This window comes from Bubalus kerabau, chromosome 2, assembly GCF_029407905.1.
Source record: "Bubalus kerabau isolate K-KA32 ecotype Philippines breed swamp buffalo chromosome 2, PCC_UOA_SB_1v2, whole genome shotgun sequence".
NCBI lineage: Eukaryota > Metazoa > Chordata > Mammalia > Artiodactyla > Bovidae > Bubalus > Bubalus kerabau.
In genome coordinates, this window is record NC_073625.1 from 141378740 (window position 1) to 141402899 (window position 24160).

General features: G+C 39.9%; 1 protein-coding gene across 22 annotated transcripts in view; it reads right to left on the bottom strand.

Annotated features, from left to right (window-relative positions):
* Positions 1-418: 418 nt before the first annotated feature.
* FNDC3B (fibronectin type III domain containing 3B) overlaps positions 419-24160 on the bottom strand; it is a 353923-nt gene continuing 330181 nt past the window's right edge. For 20 of the 22 annotated variants that reach the window (XM_055569054.1, XM_055569058.1, XM_055569052.1 and 17 more), the window contains 3 exons: positions 17191-17357; positions 14414-14541; positions 419-3926 (listed from right to left, as the gene is read on the bottom strand). In XM_055569054.1, coding sequence (XP_055425029.1) covers positions 3615-3926; positions 14414-14541; positions 17191-17357 — 607 coding nt within the window. In that variant the 3' untranslated portion in view covers positions 419-3614. Of the gene's footprint in view, positions 3927-4054; positions 8370-14413; positions 14542-17190; positions 17358-23079; positions 23385-24160 lie in introns of those variants that run through there. The other 2 variants (XM_055569061.1, XM_055569063.1) reach the window with 2 other exon arrangements.

The following is a 24160-nucleotide window of genomic DNA, read 5'->3' on the forward strand; positions in this document are numbered from 1 at the left end:
GAGAAGGAGCATCCCAGGTGCTAAGTGAAGAGGCAAACCTGGGCTCCTGAGTTTGGCAGATGGATAACATGTTAGAATAAAAGCGTACTTTATCTACACAGACTCTGAAAAAGAACTGGCTGCCTGTGGGCCTTGTCCGCAATCGCATGTTAGTTGGCCCATTTAGGAAGAACTGGACTTGCAGCCTCTTTTGAAAAAACTAGCCTACATGTTTGTGGGTGGCCGACCTGCAGGACCCCAACCAGGAGCAGGGTAGCAGCCACCCCTTTAGATGGCAAAGCAAGCTCCCTGCACTACGCCACCTGCCTGGCCTCTAAAGGCATCTGAATTTACAACTTCTGGGATGTGGTTTAAGTTTTTAAAAAGTAACAACAACAACAAAAGCAATCCTATTCATGGCAGAAGAACCCTACTTAAGTCAGAAAGAATTAAAACATTTATTGGGCATAAATATATTACATATACACTACAGATACAGTTAGGTATTACATATAGCATAGTATTTGCAAAATCTATACATTAAAATTGATATGGCAGTTTTAATACAATGTATATGAAATAGTCTAAAATTTACAATACAGGAAAACATGATTATTTTTTTTTTCTCCTAAAGTTGAAAAGCTTGGAATGTATGTCCAACAGTGAGGTAAAACATTTTGTCTTTCAATTTAAAGAATTGTGCAAGGATAACATTCAAACACATTCAATTAGGGCACTTTTCAAATTTGACAGGAATACTGAATTACTGTAGCCAACAAAACATGGTTAGAAAATGCCAACATTTCAAGTTGATAAGAACAAGGCAGATAATATGCATAAAACCTTTTAAAAAAAGTTTTCTTTTTAAACAATTTCTTTGAGGACAAAGGGAATTTTGCTTCACATGACTGCAATTTCTTGTGCCAGAGAGGAGTTTGACATATAGAGCATCAGAAAGCCACTCACTCGTTCCTACATATTGCAAAAGGGCAAAGAGAGAAGGTTAACATAACACTTTATTTTATTGTTCATGTGTAATGGCAATATATAGTTATATATCAATATCACATATACATAATATTTGTAATATAAAATAGTGCCGGATAGTGTGATAACTTTTTGACTGAGGAATTATAATGAACAGTCAACAATGGAGAGCAATAAAATAAAGTGCCGTCAGCTAGTGTTTCACACACTTCAGCTTTCTGGTGGTTAGACAGTATGAAAATCTCAAATAGTCATAGCAATTTTGGCTTAAAGTACTGTTTCATTAAAAAAAAATTCCAACCAATTCTGAGAATTTCTTTATAGCAGCAGTTCTGAAGTGTTTCCAAAAAAGGATTTTATTTTTCTCCTGCAGACAAAGTTCTTGTACTCAGTTGACTCTTCATTGTTTAAAAAAAAAAAAAAAGCCTTCTCCCCAAAGGCAAGAGATTGTTTCAGAAAATGCAGATACAGTTGTTCTAGTGGATCATGATGCACATTTAATAGTGGAGTGAGTTTTGGAAGGCCAGAAACTTTGGCAAAAATATATTTACCTTGATGTCATCAGTTTGCAAGGCTAATTAAACTAGTTATTCTAGTCAATAACAAAATACAGAACTTTCTAGTACTTACTACATCACAATGTAGGCACACAGAATAATTCATTGATCTTAGCACTTTCTTTAAAGAGATGATTACGTTTTTCTTGGGTACATGTAAACGTTTCAATCACTGATAATGGATTTTTTTTTTTTTGGCATTTAATGCACTAGATGCTCTTTATCTTTAAAAACACAAGAAAATGTCAGCAGAATGATAATACTACAGATGTTGCCAAGGAACAAGACTGACCTAAAATTACAAAAGTATAAAACACAAAAAAATAACATGCTACAAGGGAAAATTAGTACATAAGTACATTTAAAAAATTTTACAATAAATAAAGATTGCACTGTAATTGGCATTTAAAGTACTGTATGCAGAATATAGTATAAATAAACCAAAAACAAAATAATGTTGGTTTCCCCATGACTTTGGTATGGGAATATTATAAGCTAGTACAGGATACTGCATTTTAAGACAACATAGACCAAGCACAAAATAGCTATGATCAAGAAAAACCAAGTAGCAAAAATATACAAAAACAGAAGCAGGGGGATACACTGTGTCTGTTGCACCCTTTTGGAATATATTTGCACCTCCAACTCTTAAATGTCCCTGAGGTACGCAAACATTATGGACTTCATATACATAATCCAATGACTTTGGGTTAAAATTGACAATCTCATGAATCAAAATAAACATGCAAGAGTAACACTTTGCACTCCAATAGCACCTGTTGATCAAGGATCTCAAAGCACTTACAAACATTAGAATCCCCATTTTATTTTTTATTTTTAATGCATGGGAAAACTGAGGCACAGAGAGGTAAAGTGACGTGTTCAGGTCACGCAGCAAGTTAGTGACAGATCCAGGGAGAGAATCTAGGCTCCTTGACCCCCAAACACCCTGTGCTTATTACCAGCAAATACCATTCCCTCTCCACACATAGCCAGGTCAACCCCCAAAAATAGGAACTACAAATTTATTGGGTTTTAATTTTCATTTGCTGTTAGATTAGTATTATGTGCACTGAATTAAGGAACTGAAATTCAATCACTTCATTGATACCTCAAAGAACAGCCTAAAGGCAAATCTTTCAAAAATAATGAGCTGACATATAAGGAGACTGCTCACAATTAGTGTAAATCATGGACAATGGGCAGAGGCACTAAACTGTCACCAGTTCTCGTCATACAATTCTGGTCAAACATAACAGAATATAATAACTCTAGTGATTAGATTAGAAGTAGTTATATACAAAGACAAACAAGTTAAAGCAGCTTTTAAAATAGCTGAACAAGGAAACAACTAACTATTGCACAATGCCCTCGAAAAGTTACTGCTATGAATTGACGTGGTAAAATCTACAATGCTCCATAATTTATAGGTGCATTTTGGTTACTTGATTTTTAGACAGGCAGCTCATAGTGTTAAAATCATAAGAAATACAGATTATTAAAACATTTTAGATTAAAGTACACATTTTGATTTCGATGAGCTAAACGGTTAAATAACTGAGCGACAACATGGTTGTGTAGGGCAGCCTTATGAGTGAACGTATCTTCCGTTAGGTGGTGGTTTTTGTGTGGTAGTACTCTGACAATGCCGAAACCCTAGCCCTGTAAGTACACACGCTGTGATTCATGTTCACAGATACAGATGATCAAGACATAAGAAGTGAACGGTGAATATAAATTACTAAACTGTAACATGGAAAAAAAAAAAAAAAAAACCAAAGGCTTGCAAAAGACATCAGTGAAGACAGAATAAAGGCAAATCTGAAAATTTTAAAAGAAAACATAAGCTAGCTTTTGGTATCTGGTTTGCTGTTTTTTTTTTTTTTTTTTTAAATCCAGTTTAACCTCTTCCTAGTTTTGCATTTCAAAAAGGTGCACCAAAACACTGATATTTTTTTCCTAGCTAAATCTGTAAAATAAGTATATAAATCAAAGAACAAAAGGGCTTAAAAAAGGGAGTATCTGAATAAATGTGTATATTAAAATGTGTAGCATTAATTAAATTCATACCTCTAGTTTTGTTGGGTTTGTTTACTTCATTAAGAAGTACTGTAATATAAAGGCAAATAAAATGGATAAAGTTGCAAAGCCAACCACAATGAGGGCTGCAAACTGTTCATCAGTAGGCATCATGCTCTTCATTTTGGGATCATCTAAGCTCCCCATGTCCCCTGTAAGCATGACCTCACTTCGTTGTAGTACAAAAGCCGCAGAGGGACTGAAAGCTCCGCTTAGCTCCTGAGAGGTGTCTAAACAGCGACGACACGCACACACGCGGAACCGATAGTCTGTGTTGGTCTGGAGGCCTGAGATTTGGAATGTGGCTTCTTCTCCCTTGTACACCTTCAAGAAAAAGAAAAGTCCTGGTCAATTAATTTATAACAACACTGTGGTCTCTGAAGTAATAATCATATAACATTGGGTCCTTGTAGAACTGGTTTGGTTTAAATGAACTCCATAACAACAAAGAGTACAAAATGGAATGGCATTTGTCCAAGTCTGTATTTTATCCATTAAGTATTCTGACCTACTCTGAATAAAATATAAATTCAGTGACTCTGATATTGACAGGAGGTAAGGCACTCATCAGTACTGCAGCTGATACAAGTAATGGTAATGCATCTAGTTGAATTTTAATAATTTAGGCTATAAATCAGCAGATGACTTAATTCTTATAAAGGGCTCTCTGATCTTGGTGCACAGAATTTTTTAAAATGTAAACAAAAACAAATTACAGAAATGAAGTGTAAAGTCTCAGTTGACATTCACTAGTGGCTACACCATGAAACCCTACTCCATTAGGCAGCTCATGCCAGCCCTAAGAGGTAAACACTATTTTGACTTTTCATTCTGTAATTTGTCTGCTCTAGAGGTTCATACAAATACAATCAAATCCTGTGCACTTTCCTGTGCCTAGGAGACTCATCTGTGTTATCAATTCAGTAGCTGTTCTTTTACTGAAGAATAAGTATTTTATCACATGCCTGTACACCGATGTGTCCATTTGCTCTTTGACAAATATTTGCATTATTTCCTGTTTGGAGTTTTTATACAGTAAGAATACTATGAACATTTTTGTACAAATCTTGGACTTAAGTTTCTCATTTTCTTAGGTGAATACCTAGAAGTGCTGAGTGTAACTCCATATCTAACTGCATGGGAAAGTTTTAACAAGCACATCCCTTTGCACTCCTGCCAGCTAAGCATGAGAGTTCCAGTTGCTCCACATCCTCACCAACATTTGTTATTGTCAGTCATTTGTATTTTAGTCTTTCTAATGGGTGAGACTGGTACCTCAGTTGCATTTCCCTGAGGCCTAAAGGTGTTTCCCACCTCTTCATGTGCTTATTTGGTCATTCATATAACTTCTTTTGTGAACAGTGTGTTCAACTGTTTTGCCTATTTTAATTTGCAGTGGTTCTTTAATCTGGATGTAAGTTCTTTGTCAGATATGTGTTATGAATATTTTCTCCCCGTTTTGTGGCTTACCTAATCATTTTTAAAGAATTTTTTTGATGCAGTCCTATTTATCACAAATTAATATTTACTGCAATGGTCTGTCTTAAGTGTTTCCTGTTTGACCAACCTGTCCTTTTCCATTTTTCTTCCACTTTGTTCTTCTATCAAAGTGGTATTGATACTCAAAACACTTAGAGGAAATGATAATCACCTTAAAATTACATAAAAATCCATGTCTTATGTTAGAGATAGGAAAAAACTAGCTGAAACTCAAATCAGTAAAGAGATTTGGTTAATTAAATAGCAAAGTAAAATTAACCAAACACTTTCTAGCTGAGTAGCACTGAGTTAGCTTCATAAAGTGCTTAAAACATGGGTGGTATATAAGTAACTGCACAGCAAAAGTTAGCTATTATTATTACTACTACTGTTTAGAATTTTAAAATACTTCAAATATATTTTTAACATACAGTGATCAAAAGTGATAGGGGCATTTTTAGTGACAGGCCACCTTAGTAAAACTGTGATTGTTGTCCATTAACATAAATTCCCGAGAAAAAAATATTTCCAACAATCTCAACTCTGTCTGAAACACTTGCCAGAGTCAGTGGGAGTCTACAAACATTCAGTTGCTAAAGACCAGCACATAAACTTCCACAAGAAGCAGGACATTGTATTAGAGAACACAAGTGTACCGGCCACTCATTCAGTGTTATGCAAACTGAAAGAGCAAGAAGACTGTAGTTTAGAAACGGCATCAGAACATCCAATGTTCACCTGATAGTCAGCCTTTTGAAAATTTTTTCCTCCCTCCTTTTCAAACTTTAGCCATAAGAGTCTTACTGTACTTTTGTTTAGTGAGTAAGCCCCAGAAAATCAATTGTGTTCCTCATATTTCCCAGATTCACCCTTCTTTTGCTATTCCCTTTTATAAGATTTGAAGCATGTTCGTCCAGGTGAGTGACTCTGTTTCTCTGTGAAGACTGGGGCACGTGTCTTAGCAACTGTGGTTACAGACTGGACAGGCTGGAGCAGCCAAGAACAGAAGAGCTGTGAGAAAACCCCAGTGATCCTGAGAGAGCACTCCTTTCTCATAGCTCACTGTTCCAATGATTAAGTTAGTTAAATGGCTATTTTAAGGCGAACTTGTCGTCATGGTGACTGCCCCAACCCAGACACAGCCAGCTATTCAGGCGTTCAGACTACACCGTGATGATACTGTCTATGGATTATTTCCCAACATCATGTGCGTGGTCTCAGGAAAACAATGGTGCCCCTTTTTTTCTTTACAGAGACCTTTTCATTGTGAATGTTCTTTACTTCATTTCCCAAATTTAGATGCTCAAATCAGTATTTTTCGAAACAACAGGGACCACTCATGAAGGGAATGATCTGCAACCTATGGGACCAGCATACTACCAGTCCCTTCCCCTATCTGAGCTTTGGTTTCCTATCTGCAATAGCCCAGGTAAACAATCTATTCTAACTCTATGGTGGCAGTAGTTAGGATGTTGATGGAGTTGAAGAAAAGATGCCATCTAAGCTTTAGCTATAAGGTTTCTCAATACATTTCTTTCATTGATCCTTTTGGAGGTCTCACCTCTTGAAATGTTAACACTTATCAAAGGGTCAAATATGGTAGCTACTGGAGCTCTTTTGGGTAACCCCAGGGAACTGGCATCAGGATTCCAGGTCTAAGTCCTTGCTCTGGCACTTTCTAGGTTTGTGACCTCAGGCAAGTAACAGCTTTGAGCCTTACTTTTCTCATCTTTAGCATGTGACAGTAACAGTACCTAACTTAACCCCAACAAGGGATTATTAAATAAGAAACTGGGTCAAATGCTTTGTGAAAGGAATATGCTGGAGGTAAGTCCTCTTTATCAAATTTAATCCTTCTGATTACTCTGACAGCTGAGTATTAGTCCCATTTTAGAGATGAGAAAGCTAAGGATCAGAGAGCTGTTAATTTCTTGAGGTCTCAGGCAAATAAGGGTAGTTAGTGGTAGACCCCAGAGGAGATGTCACATCTAACTCACCCCTGCTCATCACCGGAACTGCTCCAGCTCCATGGCTCCATGTCCTTGGGTTGAGCCAGCCTCCATGTTAGTCCTCATCTAGTGACTATGGTGTGATGCCAAGTGTACTTCTCTTGGCCTTCTGCCTTTGTCTTCCCAGGGAGTCTGATAACTTCTCTGGTGCTTCTGTGAAACACTTCCAGATCACCCCACCCTGGGTCCCACTGCCTTTCCTTTATGAGTATGGAAAGCAGGGCCCCAATCCAGACTGTGCCAAGGAAAGACTTGGGCAGCATTTCTGTGATGTGTCCCCTTAATTTATGCCACACTGACGACTTCATGGCTGAAAACCACTTAGTAACCTATTTCCCCATAGATGTGTGAGAGATTTTTGGAAAGTTGATATCGTTTCATTTATACCTAGTGTTAAATTATTTCTGTGGTTTCCAGAATTTGCATGGCTAGCTCCTTCTATGAAAGTTGGCTCAGAAGTATATTTAACTTCCCAGAAACCCAATTCATGGAATCTTGAATAGAGACTTGACATACATTTTTTTGATTTATATCTCTTCTCTCCCTAAAGATCCCTGAAAATGTATTTTGAAAGTAAAGGAATGCTACTTTTCTCATACCCTTAGGCAAAAAGCTTAGGGAAGGAAAAATGAATATCTAATTGAAGGGAACTTCTTTAATGACAAGTCCAATCAAAAGTTGAGCTTTAATTTGTAAATGTTTTAACTGGAAGACCTCACCCCTTTCAAAAGCATTGTCAACACAATGTTTTTATTATCTTTATATATATATGTGATAAATATATTGAGTGTGGGACTGTGTTCTATTTCCACAGCAAATAGTACATGGCTATAACAGAGAAAGATGCTCATTGAATGTTCTCTAATTAGAACCCTTAAATACTTAAGAGTAGATATGCTTATACCACACAGTTTGAAAAGAGGAAAAGTACCAGAAACAAGTACATGTGAACATAAGAACCCCCACACAAACCACAGGGTATAGTATAGGTACAGCCATGATTATACAACGGAAGCATTAACGATTGAGCTGTTTTCATTGCACTGATAGTGGTCAACAGCACTACTAAATGAAACAATCCCAATACTCCATTTCCTGAGGACTCTGCTGCCACAGGTGTGAGATAGCTGAGTTGTTTTTTGTGTGAATAATCACAGCCATAGGATCGCACAGTTCAGGGGACTTTTCATGGGACTGTGCCTCTCTCTGCAGCAGGCTGTGCCTCTTCTTCCTTTGTTTTCATTCATTTTGACAGGGGCACCATTATGGGCTCTTCCTCCTGCTTCAACCCAATTTAAAAGGCATAGCTCCATCTAAGATTATCTTTATTGAAGTAACCAATCATAATATCACAGTAAGTATACATGCAATATTATTTTTACAAAGAGATTTCTGTCCTTGATTTGGTGTGCAATATATTTTTAAGTAATTTTGACATGTTTACTCCAAGTGAGAGGATTTAAAGTAATACCCAGATAATCAAAACAAAGAATCTGTGACCCTCAATTCAGAGTAACATGCTGTGTAGTTGAAATCCTTGAAATCTCTTTTACTAATTCTCCCAAGAAAAGGAGATATAACTGCCCAGCATCACCATCTGCACAGCACCCTCTCAAGACTGAACAGAGCTGATGTCCACAGTAACCCTGAAATGGAGAATTAGCATCTCCACTTTGACAAGACAGCAAGGCTCAGAGAGGTGAATAAGTCCTCCAATACCACATGACTACAGAAGGCAGACTTGACCTTCCTTGGCCCCTTGCTGAAGTGGGCATTTAGTAACCTGCAGGATTCCTCTGTGGAGGGTGTGGTGCTGGGCAGGAACTGCTGCTCCTGAGCCAAAGAGGACGCGAAGGGCACTATTACCGAACTGCGTCTTGGGGGCATGCTGTTTCCACCCCAATGGGACTGGAAGCTCTGAGAGCACAGATTCTGCCATTCTGTTATATGCCAGGCAGCCCTCACTGTACAGAGCACCTGAGTTTCTCAATGAATCAGGGGTCCTATACCAGAATTCCAGGAAACTGAATATACATTTGTTTTATATGCAATTTAAAATGGATGTATGCATGAATATTTTTCTGGTAGAAGGGGGGGGGGTCATATCCTTCATCAGATACTTAAAGGGACCAATAAACCTACAAAGTGTTGAGAGTCAGTAAGACAAATAATAGCTTTTAAATATTCCCACCTTGATCTATTCTTACTTTGCTTTGGATTTGAACCTTTATGAAAATAGACAGTCATAGCATGTTTAATTTCTGTTAGGGAATTAAATTGCAAACCATTAAAAAATATGCAGGTTCCAAGTCTTTAAAATCATTCCATCAAGGTCAAGAGAAGATCTTTCTTCACAGTACCTTGTGTGATACCACAAAGAATCAATACATGTCCCAATACTATATTTTAAAAATGATACAAAACAAATTCAGAGATGCCATCCAGTTAAAGGTGGAGCTCCATGAATTTTCAGATGCTTCAAAGGTTTTCTTAATGCAATAAATCTGAGCAGCAACAGTACTAATAATAAAATTTTGGCTCCCAATAGGTAATACTTTCTTATAGTTTGTTACCCTTTTCTTACCCTCAGTGTTTATATTTACACACTTTATATAAAAATCATTGCATCTGAATACAAATGTATATCATTTCACTTTCTTGATTATAAAACTGCTTATGTTCTGTCTTGTGAGGTGAAAAAAGTCACCTGCACATACACACAATTTTCATTCTTTTCTTGAATGCTTTACAATTAATGTCTGGAAAGAACTTTCAAGCTTCTTGAAAAAAGCTTATGCTTGAAAGACTTTTTAAATGGCAGAAAAGCCAAATCAATATATGCATGCATACTAATGCAGAGTAAAACTTTAGGTGAGGACTTAATACTTGAAGTTAATAGACTGTTTCATAATTAGAACCAGCTGCTCACCCTACATCATGATAGCTAAACAAAAGAAAGCTAATTACAGAGTTTAACTCAATGTTTCCGGCAAAATATCAGCAAAAGCCTTGGCCCTTGCCATATGTTGCCTGTAAAAAATGAGCTTGGGGAACAGAAGCGTACTGTCCTATGACGGGTGATTTTCTTCACCTAAGTTACAAATATCACTTCTAAATCCCCCCTATGGTCAAGTTTAATTCTCATCCCCACTGCAAGTATAAATCACCCTGTTCCTTTGAAACAGGCCTCTTTCATGCATGCAAAAAACATTTACAGAGTGCCTAGCTATGTTCCAGTCCTGGGAAGATAAAAATGAATAGCACAAGCCCACACATTAGTGGATCCTGTGTGATTAGTGCTGTAATTGAAGTATACACAGTGCTTCCTATAAGCCCACAGCTCTGCGTGGTGTATGCTCTGCAATGATGACCTCTCATTTTCTTTTCCTTTGCCTCTATGAATTCAAAGCCTGTTATCTCTGGACTATAAACAGGCTTCATTCCCTATCTCGTGTCCAGAACAAGTGAATGTAGGGCTCAAAACATCATGCTTAAGTTAATGCTTACTGAATAGGGAGAAGCAAAAAACTCAGTACAAATTGTCCCTGACTCAACTGCGACTTTTCATGTACCACTACCTGCCTAATCATTTCTTGGTAAATGCAGGAAACACATGGTTACAAGAAGATTGCAAATTCCTATCTACTGAGCCTGCCCTTGTTTAACAGTGTTTTCACCAAGAAACTCTTATTTATAGCTGTTTATTTATAAGAAATATATTTTGAAGCATATATGTAATTGTATATTAGTATTTGTATGTTCATGGGTTAAAATATTTTAGCATTAAACAGCAAGATTCAAAGCAGCACATCTACCAATGAAATCTAATTTGAATTAACCTGTACTCTGGCCATGCCTGATGTATAGATATTGAATAAATAATGCTTTTTCAATGAAAAACAGCAATCAGTGTGCTTTGAGAAGCAGAACATTTACCCAAGAACAAGCGGAAAAGCATGGTAGCTGGAGAAAAGGTTTATAAAATACAGTGATGAATGTACTGTTGGGAAGTGAATATTGTTACGTGTTAAATGATATGTTGTAAAATATGTAACATTTCGTCCTTTAACCCTTTTTTACAATGCTATGGGATAGGACGATTCTATTTGTGTTAAAGATGACTAAACCTAGTGGGAGAAAAAATCCTCCATTCTCCATGTGAGCTGAAACTCTGAAATCAATCATATCTTTGAGGTAAGTTGAAAGAGTAACACATGTAAAATTATTTACTGTGAAGAACTGGAACAAATAATTTCACAATTTGTATGGAAACACAAAAAAACCTCAAATAGCCAAAGCAATCTTGAGAAAGAAGAATGGAACTGGAGGAGTCAACCTGCCTGACTTCACAGTCATCAACACAGTGTGGTACTGGCACAAAGACGGAAATATAGATCGATGGAACAAAATAGAAAGCCCAGAGATAAATCCACGCACCTATGGACACCTTATCTTTGACAAAGGAGGCAAAAATATACAATGGAGAAAAGACAAATCTCTTTAACAAGTGGTGCTGGGAAATCTGGTCAACCACCTGTAAGAGAATGAAACTAGAACACTTTCTAACACCATACACAAAAACAAACTCACTCAAAATGGATTAAAGATTTAAATGTAAGACCAGAAAATATAAAACTCCTAGAGGAAAACATAGGCAGAACACTCTCTGACATAAATCACAGCAAGATCCTCTATGACCCACCTCCCAGAGTAATGGAAATAAAAGCAAAAATAAACAGATGGGAACTAATTAAACTTAAAAGCTTTTGCACAACGAAGTAAACTATAAGGTGAAAAGACAGCCTTCAGAATGGGAGAAAATATTAGCAAATGAAACAACTGACAAAGAATTAATCTCAAAAATATACAAGCAGCTCATGCAGCTCAATACCAGAAAAATAACCCAATCAAAAAATGGGCCAAAGAACAAAAGCAGACATTTCTCCAAAGAAGACATAAAGATGGCTAACAAACACATGAAAAGATGCTCAACATCACTCATTATCAGAGAAATGCAAATCAAAACCCAATGAGGTACCATCTCATGCCGGTCAGAATGGCTGCGATCCAAAAGTCTACAAGCAATAAATGCTGGAGAGGGTGTGGAGAAAAGGGAACCCTCTTACACTGTTGGTGGGAATGCAAACTAGTACAGCCACTATGGAGGACAGTGTGGAGATTCCTTAAAAAACTGGAAATAGAACTGCCATACAATCCAGCAATCCCACTGCTGGGCATACACACCGAGGAAACCAGAATTGAAAGAGACACATGTACCCCAATGTTCATCACAGCACTGTTTACAATAGCTAAGACATGGAAGCAACCTAGATGTCCATCAGCAGACGAATGGATAAGAAAGCCATGGTACATATACACAATGGAATATTACTCAGCTATTAAAAAGAACACATTTGAGTCAGTTCTAACGAGGTGGATGAAACTGGAGCCTATTATACAGAGTGAAGTAAGCCAGAAAGAAAAACACCAATACAGTATATTAATGCATATATAGAGAATTTAGAAAGATGGTAACAACGACCCTATATGCAAGACCGTAAGAGAGATACAGATATAAAGAACAGACTTTTGGACTCTGGGAGAAGGCGAGGGTGGGATGATTTGAGAGAAAAGCACTGAAACATGTATATTACCATATGTGAAATAGATCAGTATACTGGGACAACCCAGGGGAATGAAATAGGGAGGTGGGTGGGGGTTTGGGACTGGGGGACACACGTATACCCATGGCCGATTCACGTCAACGTATGGCAAAAACCACCACAGTATTGTAAAGTAATTAGTCTCCAATTATAATAAATAAATTAAAAAATTATTTACTGTGAAATATACTGTATAAAATGAGATTCTAAGGTGAAAGGAAACAAGAGTGCATTTGCTCTTATTTAAGAGGAATGATGGAAACTGGTGAAACCATCCACTGATGTTAAACAATACTGGTGGCTGTCATATTTAAAACAAGTTTTTGCAAGATGTGTTTAAAGCAATTCACTTTTTAATCTGACACTTCATAGTAACAAAGGATTATGAAATTTACTAAAATTTTCTTTCTTTCTACACATTATTATTATATGAGCGATATTAACCAGCGAACTAACACAAGCTCTGAATCGTTTTTTCTACTTGTTTTGTGTATCTGGAGCCTTTATTCTTTATCTGAATAAAGAAGTTTTTGCAAATTATGATAAAGATTCAGAAGGCAGGTGGCATTTATTTTCAACTTCTTGCTGCTAAGTCACTTCAGTCGTGTCCGACTCTGTGTGACCCCATAGAGGGCAGCCCACCAGGCTCCCCCGTCCCTGGGATTCTCCAGGCAAGAACACTGGAGTGGGTTGCCATTTCCTTCTCCAATGCAGGAAAGTGAAAAGTGAAAGTGAAGTCACTCAGTCATGTCCAACTCTTAGCGAGCCCATGGACTGCAGCCTACCAGGCTCCTCCGTCCATGGGATTTTCCAGGCAAGAGTACTGGAGTTTGATGTAAATGCACACCTCTATTACAAGTGCTGGTGAGGAGCGGGTCTCAGCTTTCCTAACAGAGCAACAGTGTTATATTCTGCTTTCAGGTAGTTATTAAGTTTCTGGGAATGTTATGGAAACCTATAGAGTAGCTGAATCTTTCATAGCCAGTGACAAGACAATGAGTGGCTCTGGAAGAATCAGGATCAAAAAGGGTATAATGAATGATAAACCCAAATCCTTTATCACGTGATATGTATAGTCTTGCTACTTAAAACATGGTTCATGCACTAGCAACATGAGTGTCACCTGGGGGCTTGACCCATGACCCCAGACTGACTGAATCAGAATCCGCATGAACAGATTCTCATATGATCCTATGCACATTAAAGGGTGACAGTGACCCAAAGCTTCTGAATCACAGCCTTGAGGGCTGACAAGTCATCTTCTTCCTTCCTCCTCCTTCAATTATAACTTCCGTCAAGAAGGCAGATAGAACAGGGCCTTCAGTAATTAGGTTGACACTTTTTCCCTCTAGAGTAAAATCACTGACACAGTTTTTGATACATACATAGTTGGATACTTGTGAATATCACAGGCAATATCAGATACAAATATAGAACTTAAAACCCATGAGATCATGCTTGAGAAACTGAAAATGTAAGAACATAAGCTAGAGCTATTATATCCTAAAGAGTCAGGTAATGGGTGCATGTGAATCAGTTTCCACGATCGGTTTTAAGAAAAATGTAGTTCACTTGCCACTGAATCCTCACAGCAACAGGCAGAGGCCAGGAGCCAACCAGACTGACAGGCCACACACGTGCTACACATGCTGGTGCTCACCTGTTTGTACTCAGATTCTCTTCCAACCAACACCTGCAGAATGTAGTTGACAGGGTCGCCTTTCATGGGTGGTACCGTCTCCCATAAAATTTCACACGCATTTCCTTCTAACTGTGTTACTCGAGGTGCTGAAATACAAATCCACACATCCACGGTCAAAAATTCAAAGTATCATATAAATGGTCAGTATTTCAGTAATATTAGTGAGGACCTGAGAGAGGGGGAGTGTGCTTGTGCCTGCCCTGCGAGGGGAGTTTATTTGTCTAGCTCCCTAGAAATCTATCAGGGCACCCTTTACCAAGAGAAGGCATTCAAGCCACTGGCCAAGAGTCCTTTGCTCACTGTCCTATTAATAACTGCTTGACCTGGCTTGCATTCTCGTGTTTTTTTTTTTCCTTAAGGCTAATGAGAACCTTCTATGATTAAGTCCTGAGTTAGGTATTTTGCAAAACTAGACACTACTTTCAAGGAAATTAAGATGTAGTTAAGGGAAGCAGAGAGAAAGGTATGAAACAAAGATAAGCAAGCAGACATAATGTAGGCCAGATGAGAATGAGAGGTACAAAGAAAACATTGGGGAGTTCCAGGGGAGGGAGGTCACGTTCATGTGAGGGTCTAAGAAAGGTTTGAGGAGCAGGTGGCATTTGAAGTAAGCCTATAAAAGTTATCTTACATTTGTTTATTTTAATTTTCTACCTACTGGACTCATCATTCCAGTTTAAAGTGAAATTATATTAGTTTTCAGCAAAGCACTTACAGGCTATAAAATTTTAATATTTTCTTATATTCAATATCTGATATGTTTCCATTTTGTAATTAGTAAGTGTAACTCCTCTCACTGAATGCCCTTATTTTAAATTTCAAATTACATGAATTCTTTAGAGGCAGCTGTTTCTACTTTCAATTCTGTACAATACTATTCCAGAAAAATAAAAGCTGTCTTTAAAAAAAAGTTTGAGTTGGCTGTAATTTATGGAAAAACTAAATAAAGAATCTCAGCCAACCACACAGTCCTCCAGCTATGCCAATTTCCTGAATCTAAAAGTGAGAGGAAGATGTCGTGACAGCGTGGACACTGTCCACCTGAAGAAAGAGCACCAAGACCTACAAGGACTATTAATTAGGTGTATTTACCAAAAGATCAAACTACCTCAACAATCACTTTCAGAGGCAAAGATAGTGTTGGAAAGACCCCTGCACTTTTTAAGCTAACTGATAAAATGTGGCAAACCTCCCTGTTACAACAAACCTATCAACCACAGCATGGTCAGGAATCTCCTGTTAAAGCTAAAAGGCAAAGCCACACCAAAGTGCCAGGACGTTTAATACCCAAGTGACCCAGCAAGTCTACATCCATTTACATCAGTATCTTAGTCACATGAAGAAGTCAAAAAGCTTCTGGACCACTGAGGGGCAAGGGAGCACGGGGAAGGCATTTACCATAAAGTACCCTGCAAGGGGGCTTCCTTGGTGCCTCAATGGTAAAGAATTTGCCTGCCAATGCAGGAGATGTGGGTTCTATCCCTGGCTCGGGAAGATCCCCTGGAGTAAGAAATGGCAACCTGCTCCAGTATTCTTGCATGGGAAATCCCATCAACAGAGAAGCCTGGCAGGCTACAGTCCATGAAGTTGCAAAGAGTTGGACATAACTGATTCTAAGCGATTCTAAGTTAACCTGCAAGGTGCTATGGGAAATCTTAACAGAATGTGAGTCAGACCCTGACTCAGGCCCTGGAGGCCCCACACCCTCCTGTAATGCACTCCATGTCCTAGTGTATCTGATACAGCTCTTTGTATGGAAGCAGTGATTCAAATGGCCTAGCTCTTGGGACCAAATACATAATTTGTGCTCACTGCCTAGCACCTCAAATAACAGAGCCAACACTCACTTGACCCCATGTAAAACCTGGTTCAAGTGGGCTGCTGGTGTATCTGTCAGCCTCAGAGTCATTTTGGGCAGCAGCTGGATAAAGCAAAGAGGGAGGTACCGGGGACAGGAGGGTGCAGACTCAAGAGTCCTAGAGGGGCTGGACCTGGGCCCAGCACTGGTGAGAAGGGATGAGCCAGCTTTGCCATGTTGCTGTCTGCCTGGAGCGTCTGCCGTGCAGAGGCAGCACTCTGTGGCTGAAAGCGGGAGATGAGGACTGAGCAGATCTGGTGGAGGGAGAGCTTGAGTGGAGCTGGCTTTTGCTCACTCCCTGATCCCACGAAGTGGGCAGAGAGTCAACCAGTCATTCACAAACCTCAAGACAAATACCCCAGGAGATGACAGCCTGCTGCTGCAGCTTTCCCATGAGAGCTGTGGGTTGGAGGGAAGGCGGGGATGCGGCCCTTGTTAGCCTCTCATCTACACACCAAGGGCATCCAAAGATGCAGATCAACTGTTGAAGGGAGGTACTCAAACCTCTGTGGTAAACTCCATGGGCATTACACCACCAGGAATTCACCTGCATTCCTAACCCAACATCTGTCACTCGGGTCTCTTTCTTCCCTCTGTTCATCTGTCTCCTGTGGGGATAAGACTGCCTCACTGTTATTTGTGATAATAATTTACGTGTACTCAAGAAAAGTCACACCAGTAAGCCATCTCCTTTAAGGCCTCTCATTTCCCCTGCAGAACCCATTTCCCAATCTTCTCTTTTAGAAAGTTCTTTTGATTCTATCTGGCTGATATGAAAAATATTAGGAGAGCATATTTAAGGTCAGAATTGAGCCTCCTATGCTAAATCCCAACATTTCCTCATAGAATAGCACACTGAAATACATCGTCCACAAACCTTTGATGGCGGGGGGGACACTCTTGGTTGTGCTGAAGGTGTAGGTTTCTGAGAAGGGCCCTTCCCCAGCCTCGCTGGCTGCCTGGATTCTGAAGGAGTAGCATGTGAATTCCGTCAGCCTCTGGACCTTATAGGTGTGGCTGGGTCCTCTGTAGATTGAAATAAACCTAGAGAAAGGAACAGCATCCATTAGCCACCTGAACTTTTATTAGTGACAAGAAATTAACTATGATACAAACGTGCAACACATTAGGCCAACTTGATAAATGCTTTTCATACCATCTGAATAATCAACCAGTTGCTATGTTATAGTTGTTTAATATCATATATGTCTACATAAAAGAAAAATACATACATTGAGGTACTCCTACGTTGGGTGCAGATATTTACAATTGTTAGGTCTTCCTCTTGGATTGATCCCCTGATCATCATGAAGTATCCTTCCTTATCTCTTGTAATATTCTTTAAGGTCTATTTTGTCTGATATGAGGATTGCTACTCCAACTTTCTTTTGCTTCCCACTTGCATGGAATGTATTTTTCCATCCTCTCACTTTCAGTCTGTATGTGTCTTGAGGTCTGAAGTGGGTTTCTTGTAGACAGCCTATATATGGATCTTGTTTTTATATCCACTCAGCCAGCCTGTGTCTTTTGGTTGAAGTATTTAATTCATTTCCATTTAAAGTAATTATTGATATAAATGTTCCTATTGCCATTTCCTCAATTGTTTGGGGTTGATTTTGTAGATCTTTTTTCTTCTATTTCTTGACTATGTAAGTCCCTTTAACATTTGTTGTAAAGCTGGTTTGGTGGTACTGAATTCTCTTAACTTTTGCTTGTCTGAAAAGCTTTTTACTTCTCCATCAATTTTGAATGAGATTCTTGATGGGTACAGTCATCTTGGTTGTAGAATTTTCCCTCTCAGTACTTTAAATATATCCTGCCATTGCCTTCTGGCCTGCCGAGTTTCTGCTGCAAGATCAGCTGTTAAATATATGGGGTTTCCCTCGTATGTTACTTGTTGCTTCTCCCTTGCTGCTTTTAATAGTCTCTCTTTGTGTTTGGTCTTTGTTAGTTCATTAGTATGTGTCTTGGTGTGTTTCTCCTTGGGTTTATCCTGTATGGACTCTTTGAGCCTCTTGGACTTGATTGACTATTTCCTTTTCCATGTTGGGGAAATTTTCAACTATAATCTCTCATCAAAAAGTCTACAGATAGTGAGTGCTTGAGAGGGTGTGTGTGTGTGGTGGGGAGGGCACTCTTGCACTGCTGGTGGGAATGTAAGTTGATGTGGCCACTGTGGAGGATGGTGTGGAGATTCCTTGAAGAACTAGGAATGGAGGTGCCATGTGGCCCAGTGGTCCCACTCCTGGGCACATACCCTGAGGAAACCAAAACTGAAAAAGACACATGTATCCCATTGTTCATTGCAGCACTGTTTGCAATAGCTAGAACATGGAGGCAACTTGGATGTCCATTGATAGATGAATGGATGGAGAAGTGGTGCATATACACTACGGAATATTACTCAGCCATAAAAATGAACGTCTTTGAGTCAGTTCTAATAAGGTGGATGAACCTAGAACCTATTATATACAGTGAAGTCAGAAAGAGAAAGATAAATGTTGTATTCTAATGCATATATACAGAATCTAGAAAAATGGTACTGAAGAATTTATTTATAGGGCAGCAATGGGGAAACAGACATACAGAATAGACTTATGGACATGGGGAGAGGGGAGAAGAGGGTGAGATGTATGGAAAGAGTAACATGGAAATTTACATCACCATATGTAAAATAGATACCCAATGGGAATTTGCTGTATGCCTCAGGAAACTCAAACAGGGGCTCTGTATCAACCTAGAGGGGTGGATGGGAAAGGAGATGGGAGGGAGGTTCAAAAGGGAGTGGGTATATGTATACCTATGGCTGATTCATGTTGAGGCTTGACCAAAAACAAAAAAATTCTGTAAAGCAATTATCCTTCAACAACAACAAAAAAATGAAATAAATACAAATTTAAGAACATATAAAGCTTAGAATGAGATCCCTTTAATTATGGTATAGATTCTAGAAACATCAGTTTATGCTTTTACTTACTGATAAAAACAGAAATTTCAGATTTTTCATATGGTAATACTATATAATCTGATATGTTAATTACCAAAAGACTCTGATGCTGGGAGGGATTGGGGGCAGGAGGAGAAGGGGACGACAGAGGATGAGATGGCTGGATGGCATCACTGACTCGATGGACGTGAGTCTGGGTGAACTCTGGGCGTTTGTGATGGACAGGGAGGCCTGGGGTGCTGTGATTCATGGGGTCGCAAAGAGTCGGACACGACTGAGCGACTGAACTGAACTGAACTGATGTACTAGGCAATGAAGTTAATGTTAACTGGGCACCTGAGAAATACCATGTCCTCTTTACCAGAATTTTCTAAATAACTGAGGTTTAACTAGAAAATCCTTTCAATTTTAGCCTTTATCTTCCCAAGAGCTTTCAAAGCCCCTTTCTCAAACTGGAAAGATGACATTTAGGACTACACATCTTTGAGGAAATCTGTAAAAAAGAACAATTTTGCTCAGAATCATCCATCAGGCTAATCAAAATAACAGAAAAACAGCACAGGTGAGCTGGACAGTTTAGACTGGCAGCTTATGGATCCTTCTTCCATCTGAATCAGGACTATTTTGTACTTTTCTGCTAAATAATTTTTCCATGACACAGGCACAGAAGACATGAAAAAAAAAAAAAACACAAAAAAACAGGCCTTACATTTTAAGTGTTTTCCCCAGGGTCTTAGAAAATTAAAAATTTCACAATGAAACTGGTTGCTTAGAACTACAATATAACGTGACCACTTTTCTTTCTATAGTTAACTGTACACCTGTGGAAATAATACAACTTCCCAGAGTTATCCAGGATCTTTAGTAGATTCGGAACCTGAATCTGCTGGCCTGACAACACTCTGAGAACTGCCATGTGAGTTAATCTAATCACAATGCCTCGTTCCTACCCAGGCCAATTGTCTCTCCCTCTTTCCAGTGCTTTGTCCCAGCACCTGGGGACAATGCACTGTCTTCAAATCCTGCCCCAAGTCAGTCAGCGGAAACGTCTCTTACACTGATATGGCCTAAGGGTAGGCAGAATTTATGCATTCATTTAGCACACATTTCTTGAACATCTGTTGTGTGTCAAGCTGTGTATTCAAAGATTAATTAGACGTAATCCCTGTGAACTAGTAGGTACGGTGCGTGAGCAGGGTTTTCTGAAGGACAGCAGCAGCTTTTCCATGTGCTAGAGAACATTCCCTCCAGATGGATGGATGGACAGATACAGAGATTAAGCAGCTTTTTTTTTTTTTTTTCCTTACAAAACCTGTCAGTTAATACTTATCTTAAAGTATCCATGCATTAGCCTTTGCAGTGGAGTTCCTGAGCCCTAGTCATTTCACCTGTTTAATGTTTCTTCTGCTTTGCTGTGTAAGGAAGCACGTTTTACTGAAGAATGAACATTTTTAATTTCAGGAAGAGACAGAGTCCAGGCTGAACCCCACAAATACCATGGTAACCTACTTAGCGCACCTAACAACATCACCACCTTAATGAAGATACCCCTTGCTAATGCTAGAGGCAAACAGCTATTTATTAACTCAGCCTCACTCAGGCTAGAATCTCTAACTGGAGTAATTGCCCTTAATTATACCACAAAATGGAAGTCACAGTTTAAGAGGTAGAAGTGTTGCATCTTCACTATAAACTTGCAATGCAGCCTGGTTTTTAAAGGAGTTTGGAGAGGATGACTAGCAGCAGTACTGCTTCTCTGCCCATTCCTGGCTATGAGGAGGGTGTTTTCTTTTGAAATAAGTTCAATAAATCTACATAGGCAGCAGCGCTTGCATTCACAAAGAAATTTACTGAAGCAGAGTCAGTACTCTAATTCTGTAGTATAATCTAAACTGAGCAAATGGCATATTTTCTAATATTTCAATTTTCAAATTCATCAAAATCTGCTAGTTTTAGAATAGCTATTTTGTTCCTTTTTCTTGTTTTGCTGGTGTACCACAGCATTTTATTAATCTTTTAAAATTGCAGTCCAATTTAGAAAAAGCATGTGGAACAGGTAATGGAAATGAAAACCTTTACAACTTTGCCATTAGGGTGCTTGTTTGCATCGAGGGACAGACAGTGCAATGAAGCTAATGGCAGAACCTACCTCATGAGCTGTTGTGAGGTTTAAATGGGTTACTACAAGGAGAGTGTCCATGATCTGGACAGGTAATAACCACGCAGTGTGTGTTACAGTCATTTTGTAATGCTGAGAAGACAGCTAACCCTGAGGGTACTTTCTTTCCTCCTGGGTGGAGGCTCAGCTGCGTGGGGAGAGGCTGCCCTGCACACACTGGTCGTTTACTCTCACCCACCAGACAGGTTAGTGAAGTGTGGGCAAGAGCACCTTCCTCCCAAGGTGGCGGGATTCAGTGTGAACACTCACGGAAGAGCCCCAGTCCCTACAGAGTAGGCCTCAAGTAAGTATCTGTTGATCCTAAGCTTTCTGTATGTGCTGACAGTGACTTCTCTTTCAAACAACAAAGGCCAACCAAAACAAAAGAACACAAGCCAACACACACACAAAACAATCCCTCTTTCACCCCAATTCTGTATTTTCTATATCACTCCAAGAGGCAGGAGAAGAAAGAACCTTCTTCAGAGCCAGTGATTTACAGCCAGTTGCATGGTGGCCTCTCTGGGAGGCTCCCTAGGTTAACACCCTGTGGCTAGAACCACTCAGGGAGAGATTAAAAATATTCTTCAAATATTTGTTTTACCAAGACCAACTTATTTTTAAAATCCATTAATAAGTAAGCCAGAGGCCTTTGGTGATAGAATTAAACATGCTACAAATCCCAAGACACAGTGATCGAAGACTCCACATTTTACAACAACCAAGGACTCAGAGTGAGGCTTTGCCGTGAAGAGGAGGACAGCGGCCGTCCGGCTGTCCCGATGGCACCTCCCTGCCTTATGTTTAGAGTGTTCAGGCTCAGTGTTGGGATCCCACGTGTGCATGCACCACCAGCCCTGGAACGTGAGCCACAGCCAGAGGCCCTCCTGTCGTCTAGAAGGACCTGATCCATATCATGTCACAAGGCACCACCCGAAGCCCTAGAAAAGATCTCTGCCATGAGAAGAAATCATCGGGGACGGGGGAGGACCTAGAGCAGCTGGAGTGCTGACCTCACCAGCAGGAGCTGCTGAAACTAAGACCTCAATCCTCTGACAAGGGATGCACTATGTGGGGAGCCCACGTTCCCCTGGGGCATATGTTGGTCTGCACTGCCCAGTGAAGACTGGGCCACCCTTCACTTCTCCCCTCCCCCTCACCCCCCACTGTTGGTCTCAAGGGAAGGGGCAGGGGACTTGGACCCAGGAAGACTAGCCACGAGTCTCAGCCCTGCCCCTTACTGCCAAACCATTTGCCCCTGTTCATCTTATTTCTCCATCTGCAAAACAGGGACAGTATCCACCTAATAGGTTGTTCTGAGAGTCAACTGTGGAAATGTGGGTAAAAAGCTTAGCACTGAGCCCTACAGTAAGAGTTAAACACAAGGAGCCCAGTGGCTCCAGATCCTGTACCATGAGTGCCACCAACCATCCCAGTCAGGGCAAGGTACCCTGAGGACCACTGTGGCTCTCAACTCCCACCACACAGGCTATTCTCCAGGTTGCTGGGGCTACTACCAGTTCCTGCCCCAGCAGGAAGAGGTCCATCTGAACTTGTGATGCTCGGCTGCATCTGTTACGGCTTGTGCTAGACATATAACACTCACCATCCCCCCGCCCCCCCAAATGGTAACCAGGGAGTTTGCATGAAATTTGCACTGCTTCTTATATCACATGAATGCTTCTGTGCTACAGAAACACAATGATATTATATACACACACACATTTACATACATAACAGGTGGCATGATTTCTAGAATGTAGTTCATGCTCAATAAAGTCACTGAGTAATTTTAGTATCAGTTCAGGCCACAGGGACCCCTGGTGATATCACAGCTCCTTAAAGGTCTTCCTGGAGCCCTGGGCTTACACTGGCAGTGCCTCGGAGAGGTCTTCTGCTCCATCCTCAGCCCCCGATGCCCATGGCCATGTACCTTTGGAAGCATCAGTCCCATGACCTAGGGTTCCTGTGAAGGCCAAGTAAGAGGACTGATATGGAAACACCTTGGGGCTCCACTGTGGTGCTCCCCCACTGGTGCAGGGGCTGAAGGCACAATGGGTAATAACAATCTTTGTAGACAGACTTGAGTTTGAGTTCAACAGCCTGATGATCTTCACCGATGTAAGCCAAGTAAACGGTCTTCTCCTGTGTAAAATGGGTACTACAGTAGTGCCAACCCCCTCAGAGGGTTGTTATGAGAATTAAATGGGAAAGTGCAGAGAGAACTCATTACAAATTGCCTGGCACCTGTGAGTGCTTGATAAATATTAGTGGTTATTGTTTATAATACTATTAATAACAAAGCAGCAAGGTTCATGGATGATTTACCTTTCTCAACACTGGAGAAGTCTGGAGGGCACCCCCCTCACCCACATCCCTTAGGCTTCCTGGAGCTGGTGGGAAAACTGCATGTAAATACCATCCACCCTGTCCTGGGGAAGCCAGGCTGAGAATCGCTGATGAAAACAGTTGAAAACGGAGCAGCGGATGCTACAGAAATGCTGGCCATTAATGGAAATTTGGGCATTTTTACTTAGGGAAAGGAAAAACAAAGAAATGCTCTCATGTACGAAAACAGATTCTTACTTGGAAGGGGAAACATGAACATGGCAGGTTTGGTGGGTCACTGGGAGTTCACGGTTTAAATAAATTCTTTATGGCTCTGCCCCCAACTGGCTTCAGCTTTGACTATAACGTCTTCTTCAAACTAAACACTCTGATGACCACACACACACACGTGGT